General features: G+C 46.1%; 1 protein-coding gene across 1 annotated transcript in view; it reads right to left on the reverse strand.

Annotated features, from left to right (window-relative positions):
* Positions 1 to 228: 228 nt before the first annotated feature.
* Positions 229 to 26,117, reverse strand: part of WNK2 (WNK lysine deficient protein kinase 2) — an 84,491-nt gene continuing 58,602 nt past the window's right edge. The window contains exons 13-28 of the mRNA XM_058032073.1: positions 24,392 to 24,441; positions 23,612 to 23,777; positions 23,415 to 23,531; positions 23,095 to 23,262; positions 22,840 to 22,885; positions 22,547 to 22,663; positions 21,147 to 22,102; positions 19,400 to 19,451; positions 18,897 to 18,952; positions 18,132 to 18,823; positions 17,420 to 17,634; positions 15,702 to 15,917; positions 14,706 to 14,804; positions 9,253 to 9,297; positions 7,518 to 7,771; positions 229 to 576 (exon numbers count right to left, since the gene is read on the reverse strand). Coding sequence (XP_057888056.1) covers positions 229 to 576; positions 7,518 to 7,771; positions 9,253 to 9,297; positions 14,706 to 14,804; positions 15,702 to 15,917; positions 17,420 to 17,634; positions 18,132 to 18,823; positions 18,897 to 18,952; positions 19,400 to 19,451; positions 21,147 to 22,102; positions 22,547 to 22,663; positions 22,840 to 22,885; positions 23,095 to 23,262; positions 23,415 to 23,531; positions 23,612 to 23,777; positions 24,392 to 24,441 — 3,597 coding nt within the window. The remainder of the gene's footprint in view (positions 577 to 7,517; positions 7,772 to 9,252; positions 9,298 to 14,705; positions 14,805 to 15,701; positions 15,918 to 17,419; positions 17,635 to 18,131; positions 18,824 to 18,896; positions 18,953 to 19,399; positions 19,452 to 21,146; positions 22,103 to 22,546; positions 22,664 to 22,839; positions 22,886 to 23,094; positions 23,263 to 23,414; positions 23,532 to 23,611; positions 23,778 to 24,391; positions 24,442 to 26,117) is intronic.

Consider the following 26,117-nt stretch of genomic DNA (forward strand, 5'->3'; position numbering starts at 1 on the left):
CGTGGCACACTCCCATGGCAGGGCCCCGCGGCACAGTCCCATGGCAGGGTCCCATGGCAGGGTCCCCATGGCAGGGCCCCGCGGCACAGTCCCATGGCAGGGTCCCATGGCAGGGTCCCGTGGCAGGGTCCCCATGGCAGGGCCCCGCGGCACACTCCCATGGCAGGGTCCCCGTGGCAGGGCCCCGCGGCACAGTCCCATGGCAGGGCCCCGCGGCAGGGCCCCGCGCTAGGTCATGCGCAGCCGCGGGCTGGCGGGCCGGGCCGGGCGCTGCAGCGGCCCCGGGTACATGCGCAGGCAGCTCCGGCCCAGCGGCGAGAAGCGCACGATGCCGGGCCCCCGGACCAGCCCCGGCTGCGCCACCGGGCCCGGCCACGGCACTCCGTACACGGGCGAGGGGAACACGGCTCCGTACTGACAGAGAGGCATCACGTACGGCGGCACCGCGCCGGCCAGGGCGGGCCCGGGCACGGGCACGGGCAGGGATGGCGCAGCTCCAGGAGCTAATCCTGTGGGCATGGGGCAAGCCACTGGAACGGGGCACTTGCTCCCCAGTCCTGTCCTTACCGAACTTACCTACAAAAAGAGAAACACAACAAGTGTCGCTACAGGGCACCGCTCTCCCCGTGCCAGCCCAACGCCGGGCCCCGGGGCAGCTGCGGGCACAGGCTCAGGGGTGCCACCGTGTCCTTGGGCCTTTCCTTTGGGCTCATTTCTTTTTTCCTTTTATACTTTTGTTGGAGGGTTGGGTTTTGCTTTTGTTTTTTAAAGACAGAATATTTGGAATTTAATAGAAAAGGCTGATATGAGGCAGAGAGGAAAGTTACCTCAATATAACCTCATTGTTTAAAAAGACAGGAAGCATCATTAAACAAGTGAAAATTAACACCCTCGCATGTCCAAAGGAACTCAATGTTAACTTGTGATGAAAGTAAATAAACTTCACTAAATGCAGAATTAACCCAAATCCCATGCTCTATCAGCCAGCCTCAAAAGAACTTAAAAAATTCCAGCCCTTACTTCTGTACAAAATTGTTTCAGCCAGCCGCAGGGAGCTGAGGGTGGCACATCCCTCACGGTGCCTCGCGGGCTGCCAGGACCAATTCCAGGCGGTTTTCTAAAATTCTATTAACATACACTTCAATTATTCAGCTTTGGCATGCGAGGGGCTGAGAAGGATCTCTCCTCCCTCAGTATGGGATGAGCTTCCCAAATTACACACTCCATCCTGCATGACACCATGAGAACTGCTGCTACCCCAAATGACTGCAGCATTTCATTACATTTTTCATGTCACAGAATTTACAGCTCCCTGCCAGGGCTCCCACCAGGCCATCTATTTATGGCATAAGGAGAAAAGGGTGTTATTTAATTCTGGGAGCCTCCCATCAATGTGATATTTCACATTCAATTGATAATACTGGTGTGAAGGTGATATTTCTGGAGAAAAAATGAATATATGTTTAAGGTTGTGTGGGATGCTTACTCCATGCTTGTGATTTTAATTTCTCTTCTCAATTAACAATAAAAATTGCAATGTCCACCAGGACATCCTACTTTGGGGCATTAACCTCTGTTCTAAGGGCAATTTTAGAAAAATACGGGACTACTTGATGCTCTCCCTCACTTCCCTGTCTCTCATTCTCACCTGAAACCCGAATCTGATAGTGAACGTTGAACTGAAGGAGATGCTTCAGGACCATTAATTTAACACCAATAATGTTAGAAACCTCACCAAAATTAACAGAAACCAAAGAACAAGAAACAGAGGAATCAAGGATATATTTTTAAGAGCTGCAGACTTCTGTATGCTGTTATTACATTATTGTTTTAGCATCCTCAAAATGGTGGTTTCCACGGAACTAAGCACCTGTGAGGAATGCCTACAGAGGTTTATGAAAATGCTGCATTTTGGACAATGCTCTCAGGCATGTGTGGGGCTGTTGGGGCGCCCTGTGCAGGGCCAGGAGTTGGACTGTACTAGCAAGAGATTACTGAGGTAACTCAGTGGCACTAAAAATGTGAGGTTACAGTTTTGCCCTTTTTAAAATTAATTTGAAAAACCTTATTTTCAGCTCTTTTTAAGTCCTGAGAAATCTGACTCATTCCAGTTCTGAACTTTTTCCTTCTCAGCTGAATTCCTCAGCAAAGCAGTGGCTGCATTTAATGCTACGGATGTGTGACCAGAAAAAAACTGTCATGCCCCAAACCCAACATTACCCATACACATTAAACCTGACAATGTCACGACAAACACACGTTAATGGTTTAACTTTGCTTCTTCTACCTTCCTCCTATGCTTCAAGTGAGCTAAATACACACTTTAGGAGCCATGGCACCTGGTTCTTGCATCTTTCCCTTGGTAAGGAGCCTCTTGGGTATGGCCTTTTTTAACCATCACCTTTTTAACCAGTTCTGATGACTCAACACTGATGGAGGCCCACACATCCCATCAATTCCTGCATGGAGATGCTGACTGAAGCATCAGAATTAACATATGCCAGAAAAGCAGCCCCAAAGCTGTGGATTTCCCGGCTCCAGGAAAGCCATCAGACTGCGAGTCCCTGGCAGGTGCTGTTCAAAGGGCAGCAGGACATTCAGGCAGCGATGAAAGGGTTTGTGCATGGCTCTGCTGGGTCACAGCTCAGCCCTGAGCAGGACTGGCTCAGCAGCTCAAACAGCCAGGCTGATGTGGGGTGACAGCCAGGACGTGCCTGTGCCGCACAGTGCTGTGTCCATGGCCAGGGCTTCACCTGAGGGGGAGCCTGAGCTGCTGGGGGTGCCCAGCCCAGCTGAGAGCCCCGTGGGCTCCTGTCCCTCCTGCCTGGCCCTCGCAGCATCCCCAGGGCCCCCTGTGCTCAGGAGCCCAGAGCTGCAGGCAGTGCTGAGCGTGGGCTCTCAGGAGAGCAGGATGTGCCGTGTGGGCAGGAAGGGAGGCCCTTCCCCTCCACATCTCCACTAGGCTCCTCTGCCGAACTCCCTGAGCCAAGAGAGACAGTGGCACCTTCACCTGCCACCCTCACACCTCTGCTCGTGCCACCTCCTCACCCGCACCCAACTCTCCCTGCCCTGACAAAGCTCTGCTCTGAGCACCTGCACATGTCCCTGCAGGCACCAGCCACCAGCTCCTGCTTCCCCCACACCTGCCTTCTCCTGGCAGCTTTTCCTTTGTGGCTGTTTATTCCCCTTCCCCCAAATAATCACACAAACTCATTTAGAAAACAAGAATGATACATACACAGAGAACAACGTACCAGAAAACAATGGTAAAAATGGAAAAACTTTACAAGACAAAGACTAGGGTAGTTCAAATATCCCAAATCTGTTGTTTGGACTTGTTCTAATTTTTCCTGTGCTCTACCAGGCAAACCTCAAAGTGCTACTACCCCCAGTGATACTCCCAGCTCCACTAGTGTCAAACTACACAGCCAAGCACTGGGTGTGACATACCAACACCATAAATACTTCTGGGTTTATATCAGAACAGAGGAAACCAGGTAATTCTGTTGTGAAAGCTGACCATAACTATCACAACCCATTTGAAAAGGCAGGATTTAGACAATTTTCCTTTTGCTGGCTACCCCATTAACATCAGTGTTTTCCTTCTGTATGGATCAGCTATTGCTGAAACAAAACTGAGTCACAGGGCAGACTCAGAGCTGGCTGCCAACATGAGCTGGTAAGCATGATAAAAGAGATGGATATCTCTTTTATCACTTCTGCCCAGTCTGTTGAAATCCCAAAGCTTTTAGGCACTCCTGAAGAGATGTGTGTGTGCTTTTCCAATTCCCTGGAAAACCTATTCAGACCAAGGCAGTGTTGAATAGTTTCAAACACAGATTCATTTTTTATTATTTTCCCAATCCAGCAGAGAGGAAGGCACAGGGAAGGGGCTGTGGCTTGGTTTTGGCACCGTGGCCACGTCCAGCCCGGCTGCTCCCGGCAGCACAGCCAAGCCCACGAGTCAGGAAATGCCTGCAGAGGTTCAGGTGCTGCTGAAGGAGTCCAAGCCCCCAGCTCCCATCACCCAGTGACACAGACCTGTGTGTTTTCAGAAACAACCTCACTGTGCGCTGGGAACACGTTTCAGCCTTTTTGGAGGTGATGTTTTTCCTGTAAAACCTGTGGAACTACACACAGCATGGAGAATAGAAAACATTTTTGCAAGCCCTTCATTCTCAGGCATCTCCAAATAGTGTCTTTAGGTACACAATCTTCAGTATTCTTTGCACAGAAGGCAGCTCATATTCCTAAACATATTTCTTGACTAATGCTAACTAAAATACCTGTAAAAATTATTATTTCACCATATCTTCCCAAAGATCACATAGAGTAATCACTCAGGGAGTTTGACCTCGGTTCTAATATTTCCTGCTGCATTTCAAACTGCTGCTGCTGAGAATCTACCTGCATTTACATGCTTCATAAAACCATTTTAAAAGGTACATTTCAATGCTCCTGTGACACAAATGGATGAAGGCTCCTCCTCCTATGAAAGGTCTCCCCCAGATTTCTAATATGATCAACCAGGATTTGCAGCAAATGGACTGGTAACTTCCATAGAAACAAAGCAGAATGTGAAGTTTTCCTTTACATGCCAATTACATTATTGCTGTCTACACTTCTGATGGCAGAGGATGAAAAGAAAACCACTCACTCTTATTTAACACTCTACCAGTTTCTCTTCTATTTCCAGCCTTAAAGAGTAGCTTTCACTTAGTTAAAAAAGAATATATTTTATTCACAGCAAACAATTTGCTGCTAGTGGCAGAAGGAGTCTTGAGTAAAAAAGAGATAACTCAGGGAAGTGAGTTCTCTGTTCCAGGGGGAAAGAGAAGATTTTGAGTCAGCCACACAACTGCCCTGTGTATTTATAACAGTAGGTGAACAGCAAGAGAAAATTTTAAAGTAAAAAATGTATTTTTCTATTTAAATGTATAGATAACATTTTGGGGTTTTTTGTTTGTTTGTTTAATGTATTTTTCATTGTGGGACAACTCCGTTTACTCCTACTCCTGTATGAAATCCTTTAGGGAGGCATTTCTCTTTACAATAATCCCCAGAGACAAGGCAGAAGTGAAAGTACAAATCCTGCCACCCGCAGACCCTCATTTGTGACTATCACAAGGGACCACTTTTCCCAAAACAACAACAGCTTTTCCCAAAACTAAGCCCATGTGAGACAGCCCACCCTAAAAACTCTGTACTAGTTTGTTCCAGTTAAAAAAAAAAAAAACAAAAAACCACAAAAAGCATAAGAATCACCTTGTTTCCTACTTATCCAGCCTTTATTTCCAACATAAAACCTTATAACCTTCTCTGATGGGCTGGAAATCTGCTAAATGCTCCTTATTCTTTTCTTGCAAAGGCATTTTTGATGAAAAGAGGCGACAAAAGATGGTGTTACCAGATGAACTGAAGAAGTACATCCTGAGCTTCAGATTCTCTCTCTCTTGGAAAGCTATTTTTTCCATCCTTTATGTGATTTCCCAAGTTCTTTTTGTCTCTCCAGTTGACTCAGCTGTGATTGGCCACATGGCCATCTCCCCATGGAGCTCATCCCTCCGATACACAGGTCACTTGTCCAGCTGTCCACACTAGGAGTTCTCTCATGCTGCTCCCTTCCTCCTCCTTTGGCTATTTCTCTCCAACACCATGCAGCCTTCTTCTCCCTCAACTTCAATTTCCCAGTTAGGGCCAATTTCAGAGGGTACAAACAGCAAAACAATGCTGAACTCCCAAACCAACCCCTGTCAAACTCTTGTATATCATACCTGCCACCTGCAGCATCCTGTGCCATCTTTGTGGCCAAAACACTCAACAGAAATACAGCAGCAGTGTTTGCCATCTGCCCTTGCATCTCTGCTGCAGCCAGCACGGTCCTCACAAGGACTTGGTGCCCCAAACCACCCCAGGTCTCACCCACCCCAGGGCTCCAGCTGATGCCACTCCTCCACACAACACGGAACAATGCAAAATGAAGAGCAGGGAATCCCAACTTCTCCATGCTCCTAGTAAATCACCTCCAAAAAACTTCAGTCAGCTCTGCTGACTCCCTGGAACAACTGCCATGGTTGAGAAAGACACAAACCCTCCAAGACACAGTCTACTGAGATGGGGACATTCCTGTTGCTCTCACAGTGACACACTGCCTTCTCCACAGGCTTTGAGACAGAGACACCAAAACTGCAGGAGGTAAAATTAACCCTAAATTGATAGTGACAGATGATTTAAATATGTAAAATAACCACTCATTTTTCCAGAGATACAGGTGGGCAAAACATCCACATCTAATACTTCAAACTTCTGCAGCGGTCTCAGGGGAAAGACACCAAAATGCTGCAAAAAGTGCATCAAAAGAAAGTAAGAAGTGACTTAACAAAATCTGTGCCCTCCCCACCTCGTTATGGAAATCTTTAGTTTGGGTTTACTAGCACCAACTTTGACTTATTTTATGAAAACTGTTAGGGTGTTAAGTAGACATTGTTTACTCCTGAGCTGGTTAAAGCATTACTGAGCAAAAGGATTATTTACTGACTCAGGAAGCAGCAGGTACCAAAGCAGAGGCACTGCTGAGGTTCTTGCTTTGGTACATTTCACCTCACCAACAACTACAGAGCTACTACTGCTACAGGACTTTTTCCTTCTACATCCCAAAAATTGGCAGTGGTTTGCTATCCAGATCTAGTTCTCTTGCTTTTAGGGGATTACAAAACAGCTCCTCACTGTTATTTTCCTCTATTTTAGCTCAATTTGCAGCCTTCCAAGAAAATGAACCCAGCAAAAATCACTAGTCACATTACTAGTCAAATTACTCTCCAACTAGTGAGGAGATTTGGAAACCCAGACCAGGGTGGGCCAGAATGGTGAACTAGGATTCTGGACGTGTGCTCATTTCTTGCTGTGCTGCCTCTGTGTCAGCCCTCAGCAGCACTGAATGCAGACATGATGCACCTGCAATGGCTTTGTCCTGCTGCTGAGAACAGAAAGGGACCAATGGGGGCTTTCCAGTTCCTTATTTGTTGTAGGATACTTTGACAGCATTTCTGAGGATGGTATTGTCCAACAAGCAAGGGTCAGCACCCTCCCAGCTGTCCTCTCTCCCAGCACAGAACTCACTCCAACTCCACTCAAACAATGGCTCCCACCCACAGAGCCACCAGTCCCTGTTCCGAGGAAAGTTAATATTAAAGACCAAAAAGAAAACTTTACTAATAGTTGAAACTGAAGTTGAGCAACAGATGATAACGATCGGAGTATTGCTCTGCATTGCTGTTAATAAGCAGTTTGGAATTTTAAAATATATATTTATATATATATTGCTGCCCATATATCCCTTAAGATTATTCCAAAGGACAATTAAAAAAAATGGATTTAGTACTGAATGAAAAGAGCTGGACATTTATGGAAAGCATTTATCTGGAGTAATTTTAGTCTATGTCCTCCTCCACATCTGAGTTCTGCAAAGGCTGTCAGACACATAGCAAAAGGTATGTCCTTCAAGGAGGGCCACTTACTCCACATGTCTCATTCTGCATTTGCATGGGGTTAGCCTTTGGCTCCATGTCTTGCCTTTTTTGGTTCTGCTTCAGTTGGTTTAAAGAAGGTTTTGTCTGTGCAGCTCCAACAGTTTTGCTCGTCCACTGGTCCACCAGCTTGTGCAGGTCATCTGTGAACGTCCCTTTCTTGTTGTTACTGTTGTTGGCCTGAACCTGCAGTGTCGACTGCGGGAGGGGCTCAGGACACGTCACCAGGCTGTTGGTCGAGGATCCTGGAAAATCACACAGAGAGCTGAGATGGTGTCTCTGCCTTATCCCTGTAGCTCAAACCCCTTCTCACCTACTGCCACTCCAGTGGTGGCTTTTCGCATTTCTAACCCTCCCCCTCCTGGCTGCAGAACACCTTTGCTTAAAGAAATGGTCCAAGTCCAATGGGTTTGCATTTTGCTATCACATCATGTTACCTTGGCTGTTAATTTGTCTTGGGTGAAATTAGGGACAGGGACTGAAGCCAGGAATGCAGCCCCATAAAGCTGACATCCCATACAACATCTCCTCAGACACTACCATAAGGAAGAGGGAGGTGGGATGTATTGCTGACATTGCAAGCATTTATAAAATTAATTTACCATTTATTTCACTTGCCTAAGTTTATTGTCCTCCTGGAAAAATGTTATTGCCACAGAGGTAACAGGCAGGGCTGGTTCCTGCTCCTCTGGGAGCCCACCACCTCTCTCGATGATGCAAGGACCATTCACATGGCTATTTGTGTGTTTTGGGGGAAAAAACCCCATCAGGACCATGAAAGTATAGAGGAGAGAGGAGAGAGGCTGTAGTGGGCAGGGTGACTGTTTGAGACAAAGATAGAGAACTTTTGGTATAGATAAAAGCAGTCAGGAAGAGTACTGATAGAGATTTAATTCTGTATGTTCACTTCTTCCTAGAAGAACTAGTAAAAAAAAAATTCTGCCCTTTTTCTGCTTAGTGACTACAAGTCTGACACAGCAAGCTCAACAGGGGACTGCAACTGAAGGAGTCTGAGTTTGACTTAAGCAGAAAATGTAAAGTAACTTCTCAGCTAACATACTTGAGACAGCTAAAGTTTGGAAATAAAGACCATCTCTCCAAGCAAAAAGTTCATAGAACTGTGGTAAAATGATGGTATAAGCAAACATGAACATGGCATATTTTCTCTGTTAATCAGTTACCAGCCAATGAAACCAAGTACACTAATTAGTCCTACAGTTATATAAAGTACATTAATAACCTTTAAATGATCATGCATTCAACCTGCAATGTCACTTCTAAGTGAATACTGCTCAATTCCTTTTCCTTCACTTGGGGTAAAAGTGAGCAAAGTAAGGATTTTTAGAAGAAAGCTCTTCAATTGGTGTTTAATATTTCATGCAGCTCAAGGGGGCTGGAGTGGTTTGAAGCTATCAGTTCCTCCAGCAGAGAGCTGCAGTCATACAGAGGTGTGTATTCAGAGACAGACACTGGACCCAGTTCCCTGGCCGCATGCGTGCACGGTCTCACACACAGAACACCACGACTCTCTTGCAGCATGCAAGGTTCCCAAGACATCACAGCACATGCATTACTCTCAAAGTGTCACCATTTATAGCCTAGCTTCTGGTAAGTGCATCAGCTCTAGTTATTAATCAATTAGCTTTTAGTAAAAAATAATAATAAAAAAGCAAAGAACATCCCATGCCATGAAGGAAATACTGAGAAACAAAAACGGGATAGTTACTACTACTGTGATCTTTGCCTAGACATAGTCGTTTCAAGGTGGACCCTACAAGGTAAAACAATACAAGACACACAGAATTAGGTAAGACTAAACACAACAAATCAGACGGACAAGCTTCTGTACTTTTAAGCAATCAGAAAGTAGTTATTATGCAAGAAAGGACAGACAAAGTCAGCAGTTCAGGTGAGTAAAGGAAGCCTAAATAACTGGACAGCTCAAACCTTTCTTAATGTGCAGCCATTCAAAAGCTTTGGGAAGTACCACAACATGCCAAAAGCAAGGGCTCATGACTTAAAGATGCATTTGTTTGGTTTTTTTTGGTTGGTTGGTTTTAATTTTTTTTAAAATTGATTTTATTTTCCTTTTTTTTTTTTTTTTCCCCCAAATTGCCTTGGCTTCCTAATAGAAGGTTTTGATTTGTTTCCTATTAATGCAGGAAATAATGTCAATTTAATTTGTGATTGGAGGCCAAAAATTCTTTCAGGAACAAGTCAAGCTAGTCTGGCTGCAAAGACAAACCATAAAACAACCCTAAAAATCTTGTTTTACAAGTCCAAAAAGATACATTGTTCTGCAGGTCTGAGGCCAATCGTTTCCAAATAGTTTATTTGTAGGATTTGTGTCTAAATGTGAGACTCTGAACTTCAATTGAATGGAACTGTGAATGAGTTTCCCTTATGCCTTGTCCAAGTGCAGAAAAATAATCCGTCAGGGTAGCCGAGTTTTAATTTAACTAAACTACTTGTTTTTTTCATTATTGTCTCGTTCCATCATTCATCATGATTTTACAGCCTGTAGATAGATAGCAGAGTGCCAGAAGTGTGCCGAGACCCCGACTCGACTGTCAGATCTTGCCAGACATTGGCACCGTTGCTATTTGGGTGCCAAAATTTCCTGAAAGGTATTTTGGACTTGATAAGAAGAATATTGTTATGGGATGGGGGGAGATGAGTGTCTGACATGGGCTATGGTGGGTTCATTGGGAAGAAGCACTTGAAACCATGAGCAAAATCAGACTGGGGCAAAAAAAGTAAGATAGAGGATGATGTGCTTTTTCTCTAGAGTAAACAGTGGTGTAACATTTTGCTACTGTGCCAGAAATGCAGCTTTAAACTCAGAGATTGCAGGTCCAGGCTGACACAGGCCCTGAATGAGTCTTCAGAGGAGAAGGAAGCGATTTCAGTCAGAGACTGAGGAAGAGAAAGTAAAGAAACAAGGGAGGGAGGAAGTAAGGGAGAAGAGATGTTTGTGCTTAGATATGGGTGGCATGAGGAACAGAGGACTGCTCTGAAAGAATTTCTTATTATTTCATATAGTTCATATGGATTTCTATCCTGAGAAAATCAGGACGTGACTACTACAACACAAGCATGACCAAGTTCAGTTCTCATTTCAAAGCCCAGGTAGCAAGCACAGTCACATTCACAACTCAACCATCTGTCTTGTATTCTTTTATCTTTTGCTCTCTTTCCCCCCAGATATACCTTACCTTGCCTATCCCAAAGTAAGCTACCAATTCCCACAATAGAAGCAAGTGCCCACAGCAGCAATCCTAGAGGCCATTTCCTGCAGCAACAGGCACTTCTTAGCACAACAGGAATGCAAATGGAAACCACCTGCCCGTGAGAAATAAAAGCAGGCAGCTGACTGCAGGACGTGCTCGAAATCACCTTCATTGCCAGCCCCTCTGCTTCCTGCACAGCCAGGCACAGGTTTCCAAGCACCTCAGGTGCCAAACCCGACCTGGGGAAGGGACAGAAGTGGCAATACTCAACACGCTCACGAAACACCTGCATGAGGGGCTCCAGCTCTGAGGAAAATATCACAGGAGACTCAGGCACTGTGAAGAGAGCTGCTCCTTCCAGCAGCATCACTCCAGTGTGGGGCTTGGGAGATGGGAAACATTCCCAAGCGGTGAGACTGCCTCAAGCAGGGACTGACAGTTATCAGCCATGGTTGGTTATGAACTCAAATTCAATTAAAAATTCACTTTGTAGATCTAATTCACCCAATTAATTGTATTACTGCTAAAATTAACATGTTTAAGAACAGTAAAGTTAAGGAGATGAATCATAATTAAGATTTAATGTAAGATTGTGAAAGTTCAGCAGAGCATTTTACTTCCAATTCCAGATCTCTTATCTGAGGAATTACACAGCTATTATACAGAACAGAAAAAATCCACTGTCCCATATTTGCACTAACAGCTGCCAAAAAGCTGGAAAGCTACAAAAAAATGGAAATGGCAATAAACTGCTAGACCATTTCCATAATTGCATATGCACATACAGTATATGAATTGCTACAAACCTGGCAAAAAATTGCATTACACAAGATTCCAAGCCTAAGCCAAATGGAGCTTTGAAAATTCCACTCACAATCAGTGAAAAGTCTTCCCTAAGGCACCCTTGCAGTTTAGCCCAGGCAAAATTATGCAAAATAATTTTTTTCAGGATAAAATTATGCCAAAGCCCATCAAAAATATTTTATTTCATGAAAAATACAAAGGTGAAGTCAATATTGGACATGGATCAAAATGTCCTGCAGAACACTGTGAAAGTGTTCGAGTCTGATGGATCTTGTAACCAGAGCAAGGTCCTTGTGATACTGTCTTTAATCCGTCTGAATATTTATTTTTAAAGTTGCCAACTTTTCTGCCAGTGCAGCAGGTCTCCTGCTGGCATACCCCACCTTGCCAAAGGGCTGGCTTTCCTTAACCAAACACACGGATTCGGAGCATTTCTGAAAATGCATCACAGTGTTTCCCAACAGCTCTCAAACAAAAAAAATACCAGGGAAACCTTGACTAATGGAATAGACCCAGAACTCCGTACTGTCTGGAGGCGCCCAGAGCTGCTGGCACTGGGCAGCCATGTCCCAGCCCTGTACAACTGCACAGAGGATGGAATCCTACCTGCAATGGTTTGGGTTGGAAGGGACTTTAAAGCCCATCCAGCTCCATCCCCTGCCACGGCCATGGGCACAGACACCTTCCACTACCCCAAGTGCTCCAAGCCCCATCCAGCCTGTCCTGGGACACTTCCAGGGATGGGCTATGGATGCTGACATGTTTAGCACTGAATGCAAATGCTTGCCTTTGCCTGCCTGCTGGGTGCACTGATGTCTCTTGCAGAGGGAAAGGAAGATGAGCCAGCTGGTATTGCCAACATCATCACCTTCAAATAACAGAATCAAAGGATGGTTTACGTTGGAAGATCTTGAAAGCACATCCTTTCCCAAACCCCTGCCACGGGCAGGGACACCTTCCACTAGACCAGGCTGCTCCAAGCTCCATCCAACCTGGCCTTCCTTGAGCACTGTTTTTCCTGAGGCTCCAGACACAGCTGCTCTGGATCCCAGCTCCACAGAACATCCTACTGTCCGTCCTGCCCACCGCTGTCCCAGCCCCAGGCACCCTGGGGAAGGACAGGAATGCACACAGCCCCGGTCCTGCACTCACACACACATCCCACCTGCTGGGCTCACAGGAAAACAAGCTGCAATAGCCTCCTGCCCCACCAAACCTGCCCACAGCTCAGCCATGGGCACCTGCCAAGCTCCCCAGGTGAGAGGCTCCTCTGGCAGCCAAGCTGTGCTCCAGGACTGGGACCCTCAGGGGTGGCCTAGGGTTGCAGTGTCACGTTAAGTGCCTGAACTGCCCCCATCCCCTGGTGTGACTCAGGGATGGGGGAGGCCAAACCCTGAGAGAGCACACGGGCTGAGAACAGAAAGCAATTAGTCATGCTGAGTTATTTAAGCATGAGGAAACTTCACGATTCAAAGGATTTACATATTCCCTTGGTTTCACTCACAACATCCATGCACCCAAACATTTTTAATACACAGATTTTTATTGCCAGACCTTTTGCATCCTACTGAATAGTAATTCCATGGAAGATTAATGAAGCATCTTCTGGGAATTACACGTGCAGAAGAAGAAATTACTGTGGCCACTATAAAACCAAACAGGAATATTTGGGAGCTGAGAATTCTCCTCAGGTTCTCAAGAAAAAATCCCTAAATGCAAAATTGTCTCATGACATCACCAGTCATGAAAAGCTTACATGATAATAAATTCTGTAAACGTCAGTCATCTGAGTGTTTGTGCTTTCAGGGAGCTCAAACAAAAAAGTTTCGAGATTATTTCTTAAAATACTGTTTATTCATAAAATCAGGAGGAGTGTATTGGAGTGGTCTTGTGCCTTTGACGTGACCCATTTTGATAGCAATGAGCAGTGCAGAACTCCAAGGGGAGATCTGATACTCCTGTAAACCCATAGTTATTTAACCAAACACTTTCTCAAAAACATTATCAGCCCTTCTAAGGTTATATGTAAGTGGCCTATAGTACCTGTTCAGCACAACATATCTTTATTGTACAAGCAAAATCCGTTTGCCTAAAAAGCAGCATCTACAATTGGGTAAAAAAGTCTGATTTTTTCATTAAATAGCTTGATATTGTTTGGTGGAATTGCCAATTACTTTATAAGTCAGACAAATAGGGTACAAAAAGAAGGTGCACAGTTATTTGAGACAAAACTCCTAACAATCCATTTCCAAGTATCATCTGAATATCTGATATTGCTTTTTACTTATTTATGCTTTGATGAACTGCTAATTGACTTCATCTCTGAGGTCACATAAGGTCATAAGAAAATAAACTGAGTCAAGTGCTTCAGCCAGATCAGCTTACACAAAAAGTTGATGGGATTCTCCCTTAGAGTAACCAGATCTTCCTGCGCCTTATGATTCCATTAAAAAATCGCTCACTTAAAGTAATTAAAGTGACTGCATGGGGAAAAGCCCACCTGGGACAGAGATTTGGAAAGAACTAGCTGGAGCACTGTTGTCTCAGCATTTCCACATGCAAAGAGCGGGGAAAAAATTAAAGAAAATAGAGTGGATATAAACAGTACTGTATATCGAGTTAATACAGCCCTTGTATGGAAGTTATACCCTCCAGTGACCTTCTAGAATTGTATCAGCTTGCTACATGCATGTCTTCAGAGTCCAAACATGTGTGAAAGAGACCATTCGTCTACAGAAGGATGGATTTCGTTTTGTTGTCGCTGGAACCGGGACAGCAGACATGTATATTTGCCACATTGCAAATAAAATTACTTCAACAGAAATCACATAAAGTACAAAAGCTTTGATAACTCCAGGGTAAAATTTACCATCAGGCTATATATAATAAATGATGAGATCTTCCACACATGCTTTTGGTGCCCAGGCATGAGCCAAAAGCAGTGCAAAAAAAGCTTTCACATGAAAAATTAATATAAATAAGGTGTGTTCATGATGATTACTTAAAAGAAAGAGAAAAAGAAAGAAAAGATGGTTGAGAAAAAGGGGCATCCTGCCAAACATATTAGAGATTTAAATCATGGAATTGGAAAAAGGGGGTAAAAGAAAGATGGACTGTGATAAAATACAAAAGAACAAATACAAACAGATGGACAAAGACACAGGTCCACTGAGGAATCTGGTACGAGGTTTGCTACTAGATTTATAGGTCACTCTCTCAGACGTTTGGTGGAAAACCGTCCAGCCTGTAAATGAATATAAAGGGAAGAAAACAAAGACACTTATAAAGTACAAGTAGCTGTGATCAGATGTCCTAAACCATCAGTCAAATCAGCTTTGTTAGTTAAACCTCCACATCTCCCCCTTAACTTTGCCAAAGAGGAGCAAGTTCACTGACCATACACAAAGGATGCAATAACAGCAGAAGAGGACAGATAGATATTTTGCAGATTAGTTTGGCAGGATGTGCAATGAGAGGAAGGTATTTTAATCATCATTGGAACTTCCCATATGCATGGCAACAAGATCAGTCAAAGCCTATGACGGGGGCAATACACAGAGGTCTCAGAACTGGGGTTATGGGAGCACAGTCCTGTGGCTGGGCCTCCAAAATTATGCACAAAGTCAACCCCTCATAGAAAGGAAATATAACTTGGTCCCCTGGGTTTGGTTTTCTTTTAATTTCATTTTTATTTTCTCTCATGCCCAAGACCGTTTGGTAGTTTATAATGAGGAACTTGGGGTCTACTGTAATCAAGGGGCTAAAAAAATGAAACAAAGCAAACACTCTCCTAGCCTTTTGTATCTTTGTTTTCAATTCATTTTTTCTCAGTAATCTGTAAGGCAGACTCCAGAGAAGGTATTAAGATAGAGCCACTGCTGGCAAAGCTGAAAGGTATTTCTTTCCTAAGAATTAGGGATGTCTTGGGGCATGCCTTCTCGAGTGCTGGTAACACTCGACAAGATACTTAAATTTTGCTCTTCTGACAATACTGCAATGCTCTTTTTAAAGGTAAGCCAGTAATTTGGATTGCCAAAGGTTCACATTCCTCTATCGCTCCTAAAAAGTTCCAGCCTAAGGGAAGGGAACTAATTTCAGCACGTGCTGGAAGAGACACAAAAGAGGCGGCAGGAAGAATCACCTTGGCCAGCGCCTGCGTTGGCGTCGGCGGCGTCGGGGCCCAGGCCGGAGCAGATGTCGGAGGACAGAGAGGCTTTGACAGAGCAGGGCTGCTGGGTCTGCACAGCCTTGCCCGGGGCGGGCGCTGCGCCGGCCGGCACCGCGGCGGCTGCGGGCAAACCGGGCTGTGAGTTACTGCTTTCTCTGTGGGGCGAGTCTTTAGAGTCTGAGAGGTTACCTGAAAGAGCAAACAAACACAACACATGCCGTGGCAAAAGCTAGGAAAACTCTGAATAAAAAATCCCTGCCTGAAAATAACCCGTATCTTGACCCCAAGAGGAACAGCCGTTCGCTATTCTGATGCACTGGATGGAGCACATGCTTTGGGGAGAGCCTGCACCAGAAAATAACCCACATCTCCTATCACTGAGCCTGTTTCTCCAAGAATCTCCTGGAGCAGGTTTGATTTTTACAGTTTCTCCTCTGTGTTTTCAGAAGCCTCAGAAGGAGCACTGCTGGAATGAAGAGAGAGCTGCTGGGGTGCTGAGGAGGAGGATGAACACACAGAATGACAAAGCAGGACACAGAGATCTGCTCTCCCACACCAAAGGTGAAATTAGGCAAATGGAGAAGAATAAAAGTTGCAGCAAAGATACAAGGAACTTTTTATTTATAGCTATTTGAGTATAATTGTCATGGCCACTTTCAGATTTTTCTACAGATAAATTCATGTAGCACATGACTGCAAAAGAATTTGGGTTTTTAAGCTGCTTTACCTGAGATATTTGTGTAGACAAAAGTACAGATAAAGACATTTATCTAGATATCTACAGATAAGTATCAATATATAACTATCTAGATAGATGTAGAAGTACAGACAGTATCCAGCACTGCTTCAGTCCCTGTGGGCAAGAACACTCAGCCTCAAGACAGGCCACAGAACGTATTGCCTCTGAATATATTTGTGTTTCCCAACTCAGCTGAAATCCTTAGCTAAAAGCAAAATCCTCCTCAACACCTTGTCTATAAAGATTGATGCCACAAAATACAAAGGGGCCCTGTGATGCAGTGATATTGAAAACAAGAGCCACCAGGTTTGAAATAAAGGATGAATGCTGGAAATGCTACTGCTCCCCCAAGTAACAGCACAATCTAAGATGGAGAAAAATTATGCATATTCTATTGTACATTTTGCTGAAGAAATGGGTACTGGATTTTATTGATATTTCCCAGGTAAATTTTATTTTTGTATTTTTCCAAGAGATAAAAACTCAGGACTGTAGTGCTGTGTGAAAATCTCACATTACTTCATGGTCAAAGCATCCACCACAGTTTTGTAAATGCTTTTACCTCCCATCCTTTGGGGGAGCAAATGGAATCCCATCTTTTATATATGGCATCTTGGAGCAAAAAGGAAACAAGATACAGCACCTAGTCAATACAGCATAACAGCATCTAAGAAGTGAATACAAACATCAGTAAATTGCATTTAAAGAATGGAGGAGATGTAACCAGGCTGTTTTCCAAATTAAAGGGGAATATTATTCCTCTACCAAGGACTGTAGGCAATGCAGAGCAGGCAAGTATGGCTTGCCACTGGGACCTGGGACAAGCCTGTCCAAAAGCATGCCAGCTTAAAACCAACAAAACATTCCATCCTTTCCAGCAGTCCCACACATCACACAGCACAGCCACGACTGACACAAGCAACAGGCAAAGGGAAGCACCCAGTGTACCTACTTGTGCTTGATGTTCCACTCCTGAGCTGCTGGACCAGAGGGTTTAAGAGCTTTCCAGCTTTCAATTTGTTTTTGCTGGTTCTTCGGCGCCGGCTGCTTGGCGGGGCAGAGTGAAGGAAGCCCAGGTTGGGAGGAAGGGGTTTCCCCAGGCGAATATACAGTGCCTCTATCTCGTTCTTCTGCTGTGTCTGCAGCTCAGCAATCTCTTTCATATGCCTAAAAAAATAAAATTACTGTGCTAGCAATGTGTTTGATAAAGCACCATATCCTGACAGTGTAATTAATTGCAAAAGAAGAAACAAAACAATTGTTGGTTATAAAACAATCAGCTGCTCATTCCTAAGCATGCAAAGCTACAACAATCTATTTGTGATGACTCCCCAGCCCTGGAAGGGGGAGTCTGTGACTTTGAGGCCAGGTTGGACAGGGCTTGGAGCAACCTTACATAATAGAAGGTGTCCCTGCCTATGGTAGCAGTTGGAATGATTTTTAAGGTCCTTTCCAACCCAAAACAGTCTGGGATTCTATGAGTTATTCTTCTAACTGGAACTGGCAGATAAGGCGATGCACAGCAGGAAGGTGGGGGAAGGTCCTGGCATTGCCTGATTTGCCCAGAACCAGTTTACTCCTTACAGTTCTGCTCATCTGAAGCTGAGCTGCTGCTCAGGTACAGTAACACAAGCTTCCCTTATATCACTTGCAACTCAACATACTTTTCTCTCAGGTTCTGCAACTCTTTCTTCATATCAGCATCTTCAAACTCTGAGTCATTGTCACTGCTCATGTAGGACGACTGCGAGTGGAAGGACGTGATGTTGATCGTAGGAATCTTCGCACCTTGCCCGTTGGGAGACTCTGGGCCAGGGGAGCCACCTTTGGCAGACCTCTGCAGAAAAGCAGCTGCTTTTTTGATGAGGTCGGTGGCCGTGCTGCTGCCGGGCGGGGAGAGCTGTGCGGCTGCGGCGGGGGCCGGCTGCCGCGGGCAGGGCTCGTCGGCCGAGTCGCTCGAGGCAGGGTCGCACAGCACGTCCACGGACGAGGCCGTCTGCACCCTGCGCACGGCAGCCTTCATGTCCGGGCTGGAGGGCAGCTCGTCCAGGTACACGTCCGGGGGCGCCGAGAACCTCAAGCAGTGCGGCGCCGCTAAAGTCAGTTCGTCCTGCGTGCTGATGACTGAAAACCTGCCAATGGTTTTGGCCGGCGTGCCGCTCTCCTGAGCCTCAGCCTGTTTTCCATAGGAAGCAGAGCCCGGAGAACCATCCCTGTGGAAGTTACTCATCGCCCCATCTGCCGTCACTCGCCGCGTTACGCTCTCTGCGTGCGCGGGCGAAGCCGTCCTCTCTGCCTCCTCACTCCTCTGGAAAGTCTCCATCTGTGGAGCGGTGCCTAATGATGAAGGTGCAACCTGGCAAAAATAAGAGAGTTTAACAAAAGGAACTGTAACAATCAAGCAGAAAACCGCTCCTAGTTCTGATTACCTGAGGGAGGCCTTTTGCTGGAGCAGCAGGAGCTGAAGTGATGCTTGTGGCTGGACCTGATTTAAAGTTGGGAAAAAAATATTTATGTCTGGAAGGCTTTAATGTAATAAAAAACAGTGTTTCATTGTGACAAACTAAAGTGTACCACCGAGGAATAATTTAAAACCCCGGTCTTTGTAATACAGGGTTGAAAATGCAGGAGGCAATAGCAATGGCAATATAAAATATCTCTAGGTTGGCAGATCTAGTGATTTGGGGAATTCAAATAATAACAGGTGTGTGGAATCTCATTACTCAGTTAAAAACTTTTCGGGAGAAAAACAGAAGAAGAATGAAATCTGCATGGTACATTAGGCCTGAACTCTTCTGGTGTTCTTGGTGTCTCAGAGACACACAGGGCTGCTGGCCGTGGCCGGGCTGCTGCCCCACTGCTGCCACTGACACCCACTGACACCACGCAGGGATGGCCGGAGGAGCATTACCTGTTCCGCCTGCTGACCCACCTCTTGCCTCTGAGGGATGAGCACTCACACCAGTGACTTCCGGCTTGTTCAACTTTCAGTAAAAGGAAAAAAGAAACGCAATTTCAGTCTCACAAAGCAGAATGCGTTCTCCTTCCCTCACTTCCCCGTGCTGCCCTGGCACTACCAGAGAATACGGAACTATTTCACAGTGCCTGTGGAGGAACCTTCAAGTCTTGCCTCCAACTCCCCCATTTTTTTTCCTTCTTCCTTGAAAGAAATAAAGCAGTGGCAGCATTGCAGTTGGAACTGCAGCCCAAGCTACTGAAAGCCAGTATATTATATATACACACATGCTTGGGGCTTTGTTCTCGTTTGCTTTTCCAGCCAGACTGTACGTTCCTCATCTGTACATCTATCCTCAGAAATTCTATGTCTCTTTTCTTACTGACACAGATTTTAATAGGATGAATTCCAATTACTCGAGAGACATAGCACCTTTCACAGAGAGAGAATTGGGTTTGCTGTAGAAAGTCATTTATCATTAGAAAACAACCGTCACTCCAGTACAGCTGCTTTCCTGTACCACACAGCATCTTTTGGGCAGTCGACAGGAGTCCCTCCAGCTGATGCTACACAGAACAGGCTCAGCCTTGCTAGGCATGGAATTATCTCCAGAAATGCTACTTTTGAGTAAGATATAAAATCATAGAATGGTTTGGGTTGAAAAGGACTTCAAAGTTCATCCTATTCCCTCCCCTGCCATGTACAGGGACACTTTCCACTGTGCCAGGTTGCTCCAAGCCCCACCCAGCCTGGCCCTGGACACTGCTAGGAATGGGACAGCCACAGCTTCTCTGGGTAACCTGTGCCAGGGCCTAGAAGAGACACTGATCTAGCACAATGTGCTGCAAATCTGATTATTTCATAAACTTGGAATTTTATCCAAAAAAAACCTAACATGGGGGCTCAACTGAGACAGAAGAACCACTGTCCCTGACTGCCTGCTACCTCCTTCCTTAGAGGCTTCCGTGTCAGTTGTGCTCTACCAAGCCCAGGAGAAGACAAAAGAAACTATTACAGGAAACAGAAGAAACTCATGCCCACGGAATATCTGCCTTTGGCTGCAGCATGTGGACAAGGCAAAGGTACTTGAAATGTTTGCTTTATCCAAGTTGACTTCTAAGGCAGTAATTGTACCACTGCCATTCATTTATACTTAAAACTGAAGCAAAATCGCCTTCATTAGAACTACAATGACTACACCACGCGTGTGTTTTACATTCTTAAACTACAAAGAAATGGACATATTTCTGCCCGCTTTGGATAGGACACAAGAGGAGATGAATTAAAGTATTATACCACTTCTAAACCCAAAGGGAAAGTCTGGCTTTCACTAATAAGCATTTCTGAAAAATGAATTGGGATGCATCTGACAAGAAAAATTTAAGTGAGCTTTCACACTGGAAAGCAGTCAGCAGGCAGAGGTAACAAACCCTGGAACAGAGATATGAAATGTTTAGGGAAGCAAAATATCTACATGTGGCCTACGGCAGGAGAGTGAGTCTTGAGCTCTGCTTTGGGGCCAGCCCTACAGGCGGGCTCTGGGGGGATGAAGGGCAGAGCCGCCGGGGGACTGAGCAGCGGTGGGTGAGGCAAGGCCCCTGAGGGCACGAGGGGCACGAGGGTGGGCAAGGCAAGGCCCCTGAGGGCACGAGGGGCACGAGGGTGGGCAAGGCAAGGCCCCTGAGGGCACGAGGGGCACAAGCGGCTGGGCAGCAGCTGTCACCTCCTGGCCCGTGTCCGGGGTGCTATAGCTCGGGTCTCTCCCATCCAACGCTGGGGCAGGAGCTTGCTCTTCAGGAAAAGGTGGTAAGGTAAATTCACTGTCGCCCTGTTCGGGTGGCACAGAGGTGTCCGGCGTCCCTGCCGATGCCGAAGAAGTTGGAACATATTCCTGGTACAGCAAATTGCGCAGCTTCTCATCAAGGCTTTTAATCGTGTTGTCCACGAAGTCCACCCTGGGGGGGCCCTCGCCGTCGGACTCGGCGGTGCCGGGGGCGTTCTGCTGCTGGAGCAGGCCGACCCCCGCCCCGGCCACGCCCGCGCCGCCCTGCGCCACCGGCGGCTGCTGGGACGCGGCCAGCGGCACCTGCGTGGGGCTCTGGAGCTGGGAGCCCGCCAGGGCCAGGCCGTCGGGGCCGGCGGCCGCGGGGAAGGGCTGGCTGCCGAAGGGCCCCGCGCCGGGCTGGCCGCCCTCCGGCAGGTGCGGCCCCTGCGGCGCCGGCTGCCGCTCCAGCACCGCGGCGTCCGCAGGCAGCGGCCCCAGAGCCGCCGGCGCGGCCGCGGGCGGCCCCACGCTGCAGCAGGCGATCTCCACGTCGGGCACGCAGGCCGCCTCGTCCGCCGGCGGCTGCAGCTGCGGGGCCGGGGCCTCGGGGGGCTCCTCCAGCCCCACGGCGCGGGGGGCCGGGGCCCCGGGCTGCGGGAACTCCGGCTGAGCCCCGCCGGCCACCGCGGGCTCCGCCACGCTCGGGGCAGGTGCCCCCGGGGCTGGCGCTGGGAACTCCGGCTGGCTTGCTGCGCTGGCAGGAGCTGCCGCAGCAGGAGCCGGTGCCAGGGACAGCGCGGCTCCAAGGGGGCTGTCACTGACCCCTGTGTGCAGGGGAAGCTGCGGGCCAGCCCCGAGCCCAGGCGCCTCTGACACCGCAGAGCTCACCGGCTGGTCATCTGACTGCTCCGCGTCTAGAGAGAACACAAGCAAAAGGTGAACCTTGAAAGGAAAGGAAATCACTGCCAAGCCCCCTGGTCAGCTGCAGGGACAACCCGCTAGCAATTCCCACCAGCAAATAGCTGTTATGTACAGCAAATGAGAATTTTCACATTATTTCAGCAAAAAATATTTCACTGAAAAGACACATAGTGATGGAGAATTTCAGCTACCCCGCAGCATAAGGTATAGCTAAAATACTGACACTTTACTGAAACTCATATAAAGATTCCCAATTTGGTTCAATGCCAGGAACATATGTAAATGCACGTGCACATCTAAATGCATAGCTTAACAAAACTCATCATTTTCTTCCTCTGACTAAATTAAGTGAAACCATCACAGCTGAGTGAGGTGAGGACAGAAGAGAGACAACACAGCAGCTCTGAGAAGACATTTTCCATAAAGTTTGGAGATACCTGGCCCTTCTGTCTGCTGGGCACTGGGAGGCACCGGGGGAGAAAACTCAGGGGCATCTGTAGTAGGGTTTTCAACCACTGGACATATAATAAACCACCTTTTTCCGGTATGCAAAACTAGGGATGAAAAGAAAATTACAAGTAAACACATGAATTTCCATTGTCTCCAGATCATGACTTTGTCTTAATTACACAGGATGGTTTGGGTTGGAAGAGACCTTAAAGGCCATCTAGTTCCAACTCCCTGTTATGAGCAGGGACACCTTCCACTAGAAACTCAAAGGCACTCTTACCATTTTGCTGATAGACAGGCGTCTTCATTTGAGACTGACGCTTCTCCTGTTAAAGAGACAACACAAGAAATAGCTGGATCAGTGCAAGAGGACCAGCATCCCACTTGTATTGTAAGGCTTAACAGAGCAAAAGCATTATTTTTTTAGTTAAGAAACCTTTTTAGTTTTTTTAACGCAAGATGCAAAAGCAATTTAAGTACCTGGCTGTTAAAAAAAAAGGAATCAAACTAGGAATCTGTATTCAGCGTTTCTTACCTCGCTTATTTCCAGCCTATCTGCATCTTGTTGGGGACTTATTCCCTGGTCAGAACTTCGCTCTCCTTCTGTATCCTCACTGAGCATATCCTCTGCTTTATCAATGATATCCTTCATTTGTTCAATAAAAGTCTCTTTTTCACTTTGCAAGATGAATTCATTCTCCACCTAGAAGGCCACATCAAAATAAAGGGGAAAACAGACTTTTTTTTAATAATGCGCCATTCCACAGCTGCCAGGCAGCTCAGGCAACAAGCACACACGAGGAGCTGCCTGAAGCAACTGGGAGCACTGAGAGCCCGTGGGCAGCCACATCTCACCATGTAAGTGGCAATTTCCTCCGGCGCGTCACCATCCAAGTCAAACTTGAACGTCACCATTTTGTGGTTATGGGTTTCAAGCTGGCATTCCACCATCTTATCCCCTGTGTTACATACCTGCATGCAGAGATCAACAACCCTTATTCCTGGCAAAGCCAAAGGAAACCTAGAGTTACCCTCCCACAGGTTGTACTTGCATTTAGTATGGTCAGTTTGGGTCTGTTGGACTTCTCCTGGCGAGAACGAGCACGTGTGGATTTCTTATGCTTCTTTGAAGACTTTCCTTCTTGCTTCCCACTTCCTGTTGCTCCTTCCAAGCTGTCACTCATCTCTTTGCCAGAAGCAACATCTGGACTCATGTAGCTTCACGAGAGAAAGGAAGAACAAAATAAAGGCAGGCTGACACACAACGGAGTCATGCATCACATGTAAGCTATAAGAGAGGCTGCAAAAAAGGGCACATTTGCACTTTTTTTTTTTGGCCTAAACTGAGTCAACTGGAAGATACTCAGTGAGCAAAGGGCACTACTCTACACCAGGCACATACTCTGGCTACAACACCTACCAAGAAATGATCTATTGATGTTTCTGGCAGTAACACAGCAGAAGTCCCATTACTCTGAATATATCCCTTAAGGGGCCCTGACAGCCCCCTCTCTGAACTGCACTAGTTCCTACTTTTCTAAGGTGAAGTTTTCTCAGCTCCTGTCTTTCTGCCCTCCCAGCAGAAGGTCAAACAGGTAAGGTTTGCTGTAGAGGGAGGAAAAGAGAAGATCCATACAGCTGTACATACACCAAGGCTAGGATGCTGCATCCAAACTAAGGAATTAAAAGAGCTGCAGGTGCCAGAATGGGCACACTGCACACAGACCACTGTCAGCTTCTCCCTAGACATGCTCCCAGTCCTTCTTCTGATCATGTCAGATAAAACAGCCTCCAAAATGCAAGCATTTCTTACGCCAAAGAGGTGATAATACCTTTCGCAACTCTGGGACAGAGCTTGGAGTTTGTCCTGTATTGCCTGCTCCTAAAATGCAAGAAAAAGTAATTTAAGCAAACACATTGTATTAGCAGATGAAAAACACCTTTAGGAAAGGGTTGGCATTAGTAACTCTAAAACCATTCTGTTTAACCAGTTTTGGAACCTAGAAATAAAATAAATGCCCTATTTTATCCTTTCAACATCACTTCTGTCCAAGGCACCAACCACTTAGTCAGAGACACTAACCTGCCACTTCCCTTCCTCTGTCCACAGCAGATGAGATGGTGAAAGGAATAAAACAGTTCTCTCCACCATGGCAAAATCTGACTGAGGGACAATTCCACTGTCTTTTATTTTTGAATGTATCTGCTAATTTGGCTCATTGCTTTATATAGTTTCCTGAAAATATGCTCAGTATTTTCATTGTGTTTGGGTTAGTGGGAAAATTTGAGGAACTTACAAACAAAAGATGAAAATTCATCATTTAAGAAAGCCACCCTTGCATCATGTCCTCTTGTCCTCTACATGAATTTCCCCTAAAAGCTTCCCTCTTCACTGGCTGCAGCTCTGGGACAGACATCATAGCATGATTTTCACATTGGGCAGACCCATTCTCACAGAATTTGTGACAATGCTGCAGGCCCTGCTGTAACAAACTTACCATGTATGCACAAAGACACACACACCCGTACGTGTATATAGCTGTGTATATACACTCTCACACCAGATACACCCATAAATATATATAATTTTATATATATTTATAAAAACATGTCTGTAAAATCCTTCTATAGACGCAGAGCTAGAAACAAGCCCCTCCACTGCCATCGCTGCACGGAGGACTCCAGCAGCGATGAGCTGGGGTTACAAGCTCAGAGGGGAACTGGCCATCACTGGTTCTCTGCAGCTAACCAGCCAGCCCCACTCCTTGGCTGCAAACACCATACCTAAGCCATGCCAGGCTTACGTGCAGTTTCAATAAAGCTGCAACATCAATGAACGGTGAGAACACAGACATAATGTATCGACATTCTGGTAAAGCACTCCACCAAGTGCCTTACAAAGCCTCTTTTGCCTGACTGGTTCAGGTTGGTTTGGATGCAAGTGCGGCAACGTGCCTGAACACAACAGAAGAGATAAAAATGTCATGGCAGAGTAGAAACAAAATGTAGTGCCTTGATTATCTAGACAGGTATGAAACTTCTCTTACATCCAAGGAAACTTTAGCAATGTATGCCAGAAAACCAGCATGGAGAGGATGTGCATCAGTACTTGCTTCATTTCTTAAAGTGAATGAGAGAAAGGGGTTAACTTAGAGATGGATGTGAGAAAGAAATTAGCAAACCAGTGGTTAAATGTTCTGAGGGATGTGGGATGTGAAGGACAGACATGTGCCTCAGTGGCCATGAGTTTCTCAGGAGAACTTGTATCCCCCCTGGCACAGTGCCTAACAAGGAGGTTTGTTCATATTTCCAGAATCTCTCATGGAACGGACTCTGCACTGAAGGCACCAGCACTGACCTTGCCATGAGTTGTGCATTCAGAAAAAAGACAGCTGGAGAAGGAATACCTTGAGTGATGGATATGCCTGAGGCAGCCCAGCTTTTCTGGGGAGTCTGCAGGTGAAGCACTGCAGACAGGCTCTAACCATTCCTGCTACACTTAACCAACAGGATACACACATTCACCAGGAAACATCCTACATCACAGCAGGAACGCTG

Source organism: Melospiza georgiana, chromosome 11 (genome assembly GCF_028018845.1).
Source record: "Melospiza georgiana isolate bMelGeo1 chromosome 11, bMelGeo1.pri, whole genome shotgun sequence".
Lineage (NCBI taxonomy): Eukaryota > Metazoa > Chordata > Aves > Passeriformes > Passerellidae > Melospiza > Melospiza georgiana.